Raw genomic sequence first — 12,181 nt, 5'->3', positions numbered from 1 at the left:
AAAGTGAAATCACGAATAGGCTTCTTATACCGTAACAAAGCATCCTTCACACACTCTGCTAAAGAGCTGCTAGTTAAAGCTACAGTCCTTCCTATTTTAGACTTAGGTGTATTTCATATTCATTTTGGTTTAACAAAGACTTTTAGCGTCACAATCGTGTTTTAGTCGATATGTTGTGATTGTTCAGAGCCATTAAACTGCACATGTCTCTGTGTAAATGTAAATGTGGAGCTCGTATAAACTGTGGATGAATCATAATGACCAATGGAACATGACTGATGTGTTATTCAAGTTGGTAAAATGCACAAAACAAAATGCACTTTATGTTCATTCATCTTCAATAAATGGAAGATGAATAAAAAAATGAAGAAAAAATGTATATTTATTTTTAGAGAAAATGGGGTTGATAATCAAGTGTCTCCTTTATTTTTCACTGAATTCTGTTGAATCGATCTGAAATATATCATATCAGTTTGTATCGAATCGACAGTGCACTGTATCGAGGTATGTATCGTATCAACGACTTGATGAAAATGATACGCAGCCGTCCTTATAGGCATCTTTTAAGAAGTGTACGCAGAAGGAACTGAATCAAACCTGACGTTGTTTTTGACAGAGACTGCATGTGGCTGTGTCTGCTGAACAGTGGCACCAGTGTCCTCGCCGGGTTTGCAGTCTTCTCAGTGCTCGGCTTCATGGCAAAAGAACAAGGTGTTTCTATCTCAGAAGTGGCCGAGTCAGGTACAAGAGTATTTTGTATACTGTATTTAACACGTGCATTTTACCCCATGTCTGTGGTCATGTTATTCAATACTGTTTGTACAACTGGAAGGAAAATACAGTGAAAAGATCCTGCAGTGTTTGTCAGAGCCTTCACTGCCACCTTCAGACAAAAGTTCAGAACTGGATTAAAATACATTTCTATATGCGTTTGCTGCACTTGTTTTCATAAAAGTTTACAGATATTTGCATTAAATAAAATAATAAATCACGTTTCATTGGATTTCTATTCCTATTGATGACACTGAGGATGATGGTCAAAGAGTTCAGTTTGGACAGCTCCAGACTCCAGTTTTTACGTTTCTATTCATCCATCAGTGACATCAGTGTTTAATGAAAAGTGTGATTCTTTTACAGGACCGGGGCTGGCCTTTATCGCGTACCCACAGGCCATAGCGATGATGCCCCTCCCTCAGCTGTGGGCCATCTGCTTCTTTATGATGCTCATCCTTCTGGGACTGGACACTCAAGTAAGTATAAAGTACAGTATTCTCTCAAAATACTTCATATATATTCACTAAAATGATGCAGTATAGATTTAAATGGTTAAATTAATTATTATCGTGTTGTTTGTGATGTCCAGTTCGTTGCCATGGAGGTGATCATGACGTCCATCATAGACATGTTTCCCGCGGTGATGCGTCGGCCCAAGCGTCGCGAGCTCTTCCTCCTCCTCTTCTGCCTCACCTGCTTCGTCCTGCAGCTGGTCATGATCACTGAGGTTTTTATTCACTCTTCATTTAAACTATAGACGTGTCAAACTCAAATTCACAGGGGACAAAAGTAAAAACTGAGACAAATTCACAGGCCAAAGTCAATATTTACTGAAAAATGGACTGCACCTGATGTGTAATGTTTAACCTTTTCATGTGGAAACAAACTTTAGAAAATCTGGAACAGCTCAAGCTTCATATCACAAACAAAACAATTATGAGAAAATAAATTAAAGAAAAAAAAGAATAAAATAAAAGACAAATCAGTAGTATTCATTTCTTATTTAAACTAATACTTTTGTTTTATTTTTTTGTATAAATCTGCCTCCCACCTTCTTGAAAGCTTCTGTTTTCTACCTTTTTTTTTTGGTCATTTTTGTGGAGTGCTGGAATTAATTTGGCCGAGGTGACTAGCATCTGGGTCGCTAATGAGTCTCAACAGAAAAGGAGGGTCGCTTGCCGGACTCGACTGCACACCAGCGCACTAGCAAAGCACTCTGGGATTTGTCATATTAGTGGTGCAGTATATACAGACGGGACAGATCTAATGCATTTTTTTATTTGATTTGATCTTACAGGCCAAATATAATTACACTGGCCTGGATGGGCCTTGTACCTGATGACCACTCAGTCTGGGACACTGAAGCAGGTAAGAACGAAAACTCTTAGAAGGACACGTATAGATCCAAACCCACTAGTGCACGTTTACTGTTTCACTACCTCAAATTGCATTAAAATGTAATGTTCTGGCTCTAGATCACATGTGTCAAACTCAAGGCCCGGGGGCCAAATGCGGCCCGCCACGTCCTTTTATGTGGCCCGCGAGAAGATAAATTAAAAGGCATGACTGTCATTTTAAAATAAGTCTATGCTGCTTTAATTTGTGCACTGACAATAAACTAATGAGATTTTCCCAGCAATTGGAATGTTTGAAATGTTTGCAAATGATCATCACAAAATGTTCATGAAGAGGAAAACTGTGGGTGTGGAAGGAAGATGGAAGGAAGAAAGGTGAAGGTGAATCCAAGTTTGTCCTTTGAGGAGAAAAACCTGTATGTTTTTTGTGTTATGAGGCACATGAGGCCATATTTGACACCAAACATGGAGCTAAGTATGAAAAAGTGAGTCTGCAAGAAAACTACAAATTGTCCAATAATTAAAAGGCTGTAAAAGGTTGTATTTGATGCAGTGCTGAAGGTCTGTGAGCAGATGTGTCCCGACCAGATACACACTTAGTTAAAAAGTAATTGCATTTATTTTACATGACATTCGGTTACATTTAGTGATATTTACACTGTCGCAGTCACATCTGGCCCTTGATGGCAGCCATTTTGCAGATGTGGCCCTCGGTGAAAATGAGTTTGACGCCCCTGCTCTAGATAAAAGAACAAAACATTATACAATTAGTGTTTGGCAATTTGTTTCGGCTGTGACAGTTTTTTGGCCACGAATCTTCCAGCACATTTGGAGGCCTGTTAAATAGTGCCACATTTGTACGATATTGCAACATTTGTTTGTTCACTCATAGATTATTTAGTCGACCACAAACGACAATGAATCTGAGGCCGGTGACGTTTTATTATGTTCTAATTTGTGCCTGGGTGGAGTGAACATTGAACATGTGAGGTGTGAAATATTTTTATATTTTTTTATATCTTTCTCTGACACTTAATTCTTTTTAATTGCTTTTGATGTAATGACAACTCCCAGTTTACCGGTAATTGTTTTGAAGTTGCTGTGTGTCAGATGATTTTGGTATTTGAATGACAAAATATGCAGATTATCTTACACTCGTCATACACTTTTTGTCTCTCTTCTGCAGCGCTTCGTTCGTCTCTGCAAACCCAATCCCGAGTACTCCCTGAGCTCAAAACACGAGACAGAGTTGAACCACACTGAAGACTGTCCCTCCAAGTGAAACAATGTGAGACGTTACATAACCGCGAGTGTTTTCCTAGACGTGTATTTTTGCTTTCTATTGAACCCGCTTTATTTTAATGATACAAAAAATGTTTAGGAATTTAAAAACTTTAATTAAATAAGAGTGAAAATAAACTTACAATGTCGGAAGTGGTTGATTACACTGTGCACACAAATCAAATCATGCAAGCCCCACATGCAAACAGACAACTACTAAACAACTACGCAATCCTAAAATAACATTACTCAGATATTTAAAGTATAGGCGAAGTATAAGCGATTACTATTATAAGAAAACAGCCAAAGCTTAAGGAGAAAGTTTGAAGTTATCACAAAACGAGTGCAAAAAGTTAAGGCAATTTCAAGCACAGATTTTTTTTTTTGATACCCAAAGTCACAAGGCACAATTAAAGGCAAGTTTGTGCGAGCCTGATTTACCATCCCGATGATATGTCAACACGTATTTAAAGTTAGAAGAGAAATACAACCCCATTCATTATCTCATTCAGACAAAACAAAGCGAGTACAGAAGTTAATCTGACCATATTAATCCAAAAGAGTTTGAGCTGGACGGTTGGGCTTTAGTTCTGCTGGTTTACGTGTCCTTGGTATTTAGGTACGAACCTGAAATAACTGCATTTGTTTTACTCGTGTTTTAAAGCATTTGCGCAGATCAGGCCTGTGCATGTAACTTTATGACCACTGATATTTAGCGTGTCTAATCCAACATCTAAAATAAATGGATCATATCTAAACAGTGACAGAAAATACTTCCCTGAGAGTTTTAAGGTGATATTTGTCCCTTTGTGATTGCTATTTCTCCCTCTTTGGATGATATTTCTCCCTCTGTGGTGATATTTCTCCCTCTGTGGGTGATATTTCTCCCTCTGTGGGTGATATTTCTCCCTCTGTGGGTGATATTTCTCCCTCCGTGGGTGATATTTCTCCCTCTGTGGATGATATTTCTCCCTCTGTGGGTGATATTTCTCCCTCTGTGGTGATATTTCTCCCTCTGTGGGTGATATTTCTCCCTCTGTGGATGATATTTCTCCCTCTGTGGTGATATTTCTCCCTCTGTGGGTGATATTTGCAGGTGGCTGAGATAATGAGTGCCTTGGGCCTGTTGGACTGTGCCCACACCAGGACGAGTGCCTTGTCTGGGGGGCAGTGTAAGAGACTGGCCATCGCTCTGGAGCTCGTCAACAACCCCCCTGTCATGTTCTTTGACGAGCCCACCAGGTCAGACACGATCTATAATTACTGTATATTTGTACTGCTGTTTTTATGTTTATTTGTTTGTTTTTTGGATAAGTTTTTGCTTAGATTTAGTTAGTCAAGGTTAGTCTTATTTTTAGCCTCATGTTTGAAGTGCATTTTCTTCTTTGCATGTGGTTTGTTTATTTTTAATCACCATTGAGACCTACCACAGTGGGAATTACTTAGAGTTATGCTCCTGTGAATATGACATTACTAATAAGAACTGCATATAAAGAAGTATACATAAGAACAGTGGTGGTCTCTGTTGAGGTTATGATCTTGGTTTAGTTTATGTATTTAGTTGGCACTTGGTGTAAAAATAAATCTATAGTATAAGGGTTCCAGGGGTCAAAATATGTCTATTATCTGTTTTGTCAACTTGTTTGTTTGTACAGCACAGTTCATACACAAAGTAATTCAAAGTGTTTTAAAGAATAAGAAAGACATTAAAATCACAATACAACAAATTGAAACATTAATAATCATGAATAATCATCATGAAATTTACATTAAAGGAGAAAAGTGCAGAATAAAACTCTTTCATTCAGATGCACAGATAAACAGAACAGTTTGAGTCTGGATTTAAATATTGTCAAAGTCGAGGCCTGTGTCACATCTTCAGGTTAAGAATGTTCAAGGTTTAAACTGCAGAAAACTGAAACAATGATTCTCCATGTCCAGTCCTGGTTTAGTCCTGGTTTAGTCCTGGTTTAGTCCTGGTTCAGTCCTGGTTTAGTCCTGCTTTAGTCCTACTTTAGTCCTGGTTTAGTCCTGCTTTAGTCCTGCTTTAGTCCTGGTTTAGTCCTGGTTTAGTCCTGCTTTAGTCCTGCTTTAGTCCTGCTTTAGTCCTACTTTAGTCCTGCTTTAGTCCTGTTCAGTCCTGGTTCTTGACCTGAGCACAGGACACATGTGTGAAGTACTTCTCAGTGAAGTATCTGTGTACTTTTCATGTGTGAAGTACTTCTCAGTGAAGTATCTGTGTACTTTTCAGCGGCTTGGACAGTGTCTCGTGTCACCAGGTGGTGTCACTGATGCGCTCTTTGGCTCAGGGAGGACGCACCATCATCTGCACCATCCACCAGCCCAGCGCCAAACTGTTTGAGATGTTTGACAAGGTAAAACACAAATTATTATGCACATTTTTACTAAATAACTTGGACCTAAGTGTTTTTATAGACTATTGTGACAGTTATAGCCCTAATATTGTTTAAATATGAGTGTTTAATTCTGTGTTTTCGTGTTCGTCCACAGCTCTATATCCTCAGTGAGGGCCAGTGTATTTACAAAGGCTCGGTGCCGTACCTCATCCCGTACCTGAAGACCCTGGGCCTGCATTGTCCCACCTACCACAACCCCGCTGACTTCAGTAAGGCAAATCTATAAAAAATAAATCAAATGAAATAAAAAGCATATGTATTATTAACTTCTTTATTGTTTTGCCGTGCAGTCATTGAAGTGGCCTCTGGAGAGTATGGGAACATGAACCCGGTCCTGTTTGAAGCGGTTCAGAGCGGATTGTGTGCTCTGAACGAGACGAAAAGCCTCAACCAAAACAATGGACACCAGATCTGTACCACGACCAACCACAAGGTGCACGAATAAAGATTAAGCACCGAGTATAGACTTTTATTTAGCATTAAAACTACATTTCCATACGATTATATGTATCTGGTAACTTCACAAGACTGAAAACTGATTATAGTTTTATATAAATGTGTCCTAGAATCCTTTTTATCATTTTTTTTATCAAAGATGACAACATATAAGACATTTCTGAATAACTCTCTTGCCGTCATAGTCACGATTTGGCATCATTTTGGTTCTGAGGAATCAAATGTGAAGCTTCAGACTTATATCACGTGATAATTAAATCAGATCAGCTGTAAACACTGGTTTCTTTTCCTTATTTGCATTTGTAATTATAATATTGTGTTGTTTTTGTCTAGATGGAAAGCCATACTTTTGCAACCAGCACTTTAAAACAGTTCTATATTCTGTTCAAAAGGACGTTTATAACAATATGCAGAGATCAGGTAAATATTTTCGAATAAATCTAACGCTAAATAAGTCACACTGACATATATCTACATACATAATAACATTTCCTCGTCCCACCTGCAGGTTTTGACCCACCTCAGGATCATTTCACACATCCTGGTCGGTGTGGTAACAGGTTTACTGTATCTCAAAATTGGAAACGATGCAAACAAAGTCTTAAACAACACCGGCTTCCTCTTCTTCTCGATGCTCTTCCTCATGTTTGGAGCGCTCATGCCGACCGTCTTAACATGTGCGTTTTAGATCCACTACTGAACCATGAACCTCCTTTGCAACAGAAAAAATACTGGAGTTACATTTACTTTTGTTTCCCATCAGTCCCTCTGGAGATGCCTGTGTTTTTGAGAGAACATCTGAACTACTGGTACAGTTTAAAAGCGTACTGTCTGGCAAAAACCATGGCGGACATACCCTTTCAGGTGACTTCAAACTCGTCCTTCACTTTCCAGTTCACTAAATAAACATCTAAACCCACTCGTTAATACTTTATGTCGTCCCCCAGGTGCTGTGCCCGGTCCTGTACTGCACTATCGTGTACTGGATGACGGAGCAGCCCCCCGAAGCCGCTCGGTTCCTGCTCTTCATCGCTCTGTCCATCTGCACGTCTCTGGTGGCACAGTCTCTGGGGCTGCTGGTCAGAGCCGCCTCCACCTCTCTGCAGGTTCTAGACTCATTTCATTCATTCGTTTCATTTATTTATTCATTCCGAGCGCAGATTTGTTCCTATACAAGCTGGAAAAGGAGCGGGAAGAAGAAAACGTATTAAGTCCCACCCTTGTCTTCCATTAGAACATAAATGAAATGCTTTGTTTAAACTTCCTATTCAGTTGAACAGAAAAACAAATAAAATATATATATACACCTATACACATGTACATATACAAACACATAGACTCATGACAATAAATGCAGCAAAAGGTCAATAATTAAGATGCACAGTGTTACTATAAGCAACATGAGGCATTTCTGAATTGAAAGAGAAAGAAAAAACAGACCGACAATGTTAGGAACAAGAAAACCACAATGAAAAGGAAATAAAAAGCATAAAGTAGAACCAACGCTGACTTTATAGATTTTATACTCCACTGTATGTGACAAGACGGGAGATTAATCACAATTGGAACAAAAATCGAACGAAATACCGTAAATTTGGGACTATAGAGCGCAACTGAATATAAGCCGCACCAGCTAAATTTGAAAAGAAAATCAATTTTGTACAAATATAAGCCGAACCTGAATATAACAATATTTTTGTGTTGTAACATGTGATATTTACACAGAAAGACGGTACACAGAAGGTTTTTTGTGTTTTAATTTAGGAGCTTTTTTATTTTTGGACTTTTTTTCTTCTTTTTTTTAACTGTGTCTGAAAAGCATCAGTTCATAATCTTTCCCCATGTCTCACTTTTGCATTTACTGTTAGAGCGCCCCCCAGTGGCCGTTAGGCAGTAAAAATCTATAAATTAGCCGCACTGTTGTATAAGCCGCAGGGTTCAAAACGTGAGAAAAAAGTAACGGCTTATAGTCCAAAATTTACGGTAATCAGAATAACCCAATTGTAAATAGGACAATAAACTATGCAGTGTATTTTTTTTCCTTTTTAAACGACATTTTCCCTGGAGTTACATGAATAAAACCTGCTAACCCTGTAGTTTAGACCAGACTAAAAACCCTCCTCGTCTCTGTGGTGTTTGGTTCAAGCTCCGTAGGATATTTTAGGGTTTTATTGTTTTATTTTTCTTTTCCTCAGTGTCATGTTTTATGTTCATCTGTTTTTGTTCGTTGTTGTTTACGTGAAGCACTTTCAGCAGCTTAAGTTGTGTCTTAAATGTGCGATTTAAATACAGTTGAATCGAATCGAAACCTTTACAAATGTGTTGAAAAACGTGCAGGATTTTGTATTTACTCATTAATATTGCATCTTATCTTAATCAAAATCACATGTTTTTAGAGTTTTTCTAAACAATTTCCAGCTAAATCTTTCAGTCTTTGTACTTAGTCTTTTGTTCTTTTGTTTTTTTTTCTTCTTTTTTTCAGGTTGCCACATTTATCGGTCCCGTCACTTCCGTCCCAGTGCTGCTCTTCTCCGGTTTCTTTGTCACCTTTGATACGATCCCCAAGTATCTTCAGTGGAGCTCGTATATGTCTTACATCAGGTGTGTCCCAGAATGTCCCCTACACTAACTTTAAACATAACCCTCGGACGTAAAACCCGTCACATGGTTTTTCACGTGGATTTTGGGCTATTGAATTGGCATTTTATTTCCAGTGTTTCTTAACTTCTCTTGCTCAGTGAACTGTATTTTCTAAACTATACATCGCTCTGGAGTATAAGTCGCACCGGCCAAAAAATGCATAATAATGAAGAAAAAAACATATATAAGTTGCACTTTTTGGGGAAACTTTATTTTACAAAATCCGAGACCAAGAACAGGCTTTATATCTAGAGAACAACAGGCTGAATAGCATTTACTGTGGTCCTTCGTTTACGTTCTAAAAATAACCCGCAATAGGTGAAATCTGTGAAGTATCAGCTTTATTTTTTACAATTATTCTCTATGTTTTTGGCTGTAAAACCCCTCACCACACACTTTATACACTTTTCTCACACAGGCATTAACGTTCTCCATGGAAATAAGTTTTATTAAAGCCAAAGGAACCACATTTCCACAGAGACAGGCCAAGTAACATTCAGGTTTGTGGAGATGCGAGCCCACACACAGTATGGACACATGGTTTTTTTCTACTTTTTTCTGCAATAGAACTGTCCGAAATGAAGAACATCATTTTTTTTTTGTCTATTTTTGGCTAAAGAGTTACATAGTGGAGCTTTAAATACAATTAGCTCAATTAATTTAGCAGATTTAGCGTGTACAGTCGTTTATCGCGGGGGTTATGTTCTAAAAATAACCTGCAAAAGGTATCAGCAAAGTATCAGCTTTATTTTTTACGATTATTCTCTATGTTTCTGGCTGTAAAACCCCTCACCACACACTTTATACACTTTTCTCACACAGGCATTAACATTTTCTCACATTTCTCTCTTGTTTAAACACTCTCAAAGTTCAAACCTTCGTAGATTTTCAAAAAATAAGTGCAGTATTATAGAACAAAACCAAATACTACACTGTACTGTAAATAAAAATGACAGCTTTTAGAAATACTGTAACAAATGTAATTTTAATGAGCAACGTACAAGGTTGGACACATAAGAAATGATTAACAGTGACTCAGGTGTATTTCACAGTTCCTCTGACCCCACCTCTTCCTCTGACCCCGCCTCTTCCTCTGACCCCGCCTCTTCCTCTGACCCCGCCTCTTCCTCTGACCCCGCCTCTTCCTCTGACTCCACCTCTTCGTCCTGGCATCGCTGTAATGTCCCGTAATGTTTTTTTTCCTGTAGTCACTGATAGAAATGTTCGTTTCTGATGCAAGCGTCAAAGAGGAGAAAGAGACTGAAATATAAGTCAGAAGGGTTTAATGAGTTCATCACAGGTAAAGTTAACAATGGAGCACCGGACTCTCAGGAAAGGATAGGAAGAGAGTCCTGAGATGTTTGTCTTTCCAGCTTTTATAGGCCTCCCAGTGTGTGAGGCGGGTCTTCCTCTCGGCAGCATGTGATTACACATTAAAAACCTTTTGGCAAAATCCCTGAATGTGCGTTTTTAAGTCAATCAATCTTATTGTTTTATGACCCTCACAGGATGGGGGCACTCAGTCCTTGGTGAACAGGGCCACAGATAAGAAGTGGCCCTGGTCCTAGATGTTATCTTCTTGGCCCCAGTGCTGTAGATTGCTTTACGACCCTCTCAGGGTGGGGGTCTTTGGTGAGCAGGGCTACAGGCATCTGAGGGTAGCATTACATTGTTAAAAAAAATACCTTACATCACTGATCCACAAACCTAAAGCAGATCCATCTGCACGATCGTCTTGTTGCAGTTACAAACGTTTTTGCTCCTTGTTAAAAATGATTGCTGCTGTCGTCCTTATGTTATTTTTCTCCTTCTTTATGTAACGAACTGAAGATTAATTTATTCCATAATGGCGCCCCCTACAGGTGCATAACTTCTACCTTCCCTCAGCGTGTCCAGAATTGAACTTTTTCTGTGACAGTTAGTGTCTTCCTCGGGCTTTTGGCATCTTTGTCGGTGCAGAAAGTTTCATCGACATTGTGGGTTTTGTCGGTGGAGAAAACAAATTGCAAACGTACAGCACTTCAGAGTCACACTGCGATCCAACATTTTACCTGGAATGTTTGACAGTAAGGCTTTAAACTTGATTATATTTCCATGTGGACCAGCAGGTGGCGCCACTAGGCCAAGTTTCAGGTCAGATCTGCAAAGAATCCATGGTTTTTGAGCATTTTTGAGTAATAAAACACCTGTACTCTTAACCTGTAATTGAATAAATGAAACATAGGTAGTACAGTTAATGCCATACTGTGGAACATTCATGGTAAACTGTGTAGTGATTGTGATACTCCTGCCGGTGTTTTCAGGTATGGTTTTGAGGGAGTGATCCTGTCCATCTACGGCATGAACCGCTCGGAGCTGGAGTGTCCGGGGAAAGCGTGCCGGTTCCAGCAGCCAGAGGACGTCCTGCAGCTGATGGACGTGCAGGACGCTAAGCTCTACCTGGACTTCATCGTTCTGGGCATCTTCTTCCTCATCCTGCGTCTGGCCACGTACCTCGTCCTCCGCTACAAGATCAAGGCTGAGAGATAGAGCTCGGTTTTGAGAGGTGCGGTGTCACTGATCATGAGCACAAACGTCAATCATTTCTGTTAAGTCTTTACGTCGCTGGGATGTAACACAAACTTCTCTTTTCCCTTTTGGAACATCTAAAGTCATTTCAAGTGAACTGTGTATTTATTATATTTGACAAACTTGTATCAGGCTTAAAGAAGAAGGGTAGACCTGCTGTAAACACAACACGTGCCTCTGATAAAACAGGGACGATTTAGACGTAAAAACACACAAACCGTTTTACTCTTTTACCTCAGACGTGGAGACAGATGAGCGGCAAAAACCTACATTAAATCAACCGTTTCCATGTGAAATACATTTTATATTTTGACTTGAGCTAATTTAAGCTGCAGCGAGTCCCGTCCCACCACTGTAAGAAACACAAATGTGCCGTACTGCGTCTTTAAACCTAAACCTGGTACTGTATTACACTGTATGAACTGTGCCTGAAAGACTGAATTCCTGTTTAAAGATAATTCTGAAAGACAAAACAAAGTCAAATACTTAAATGGTTTTGGAATAGATGTAAATTTTCTATTATTTGTGATATTTGTAGTTTTTTGTACTTGGATCAAGACACTGTAAATATATAATTTCACATTTGTTTTTACATAGTCGTTTTGTAATTTGTAATATATTCATTTTTCAAAGTTTGTACATTATTATAGCATTTTCAGCGTGTGTCGTACTAACTCCATTAACCTGATC

General features: G+C 38.9%; 1 protein-coding gene across 1 annotated transcript; it reads left to right on the top strand.

Annotated features, from left to right (window-relative positions):
• The first annotated feature begins 618 nt into the window (after positions 1-618).
• On the top strand, positions 619-11,452 carry LOC117388903 (ATP-binding cassette sub-family G member 4-like). The gene is made up of 13 exons (XM_055230378.1): positions 619-741; positions 1,138-1,250; positions 1,364-1,501; positions 4,507-4,652; positions 5,662-5,785; positions 5,922-6,036; positions 6,118-6,260; positions 6,617-6,703; positions 6,792-6,960; positions 7,047-7,147; positions 7,231-7,389; positions 8,766-8,884; positions 11,227-11,452. The coding sequence occupies exons 1-13, from the start codon at positions 624-626 to the stop codon at positions 11,450-11,452; spliced, it is 1,758 nt and encodes a 585-aa protein (XP_055086353.1). The 5' UTR covers positions 619-623.
• The last annotated feature ends 729 nt before the right edge of the window (positions 11,453-12,181 follow it).

This window comes from Periophthalmus magnuspinnatus, chromosome 21, assembly GCF_009829125.3.
Source record: "Periophthalmus magnuspinnatus isolate fPerMag1 chromosome 21, fPerMag1.2.pri, whole genome shotgun sequence".
Classification (NCBI taxonomy): domain Eukaryota; kingdom Metazoa; phylum Chordata; class Actinopteri; order Gobiiformes; family Gobiidae; genus Periophthalmus; species Periophthalmus magnuspinnatus.
The sequence above is the reverse complement of the archived record's forward strand: the minus strand, read 5'-3'. Positions and strand labels throughout refer to the sequence as shown.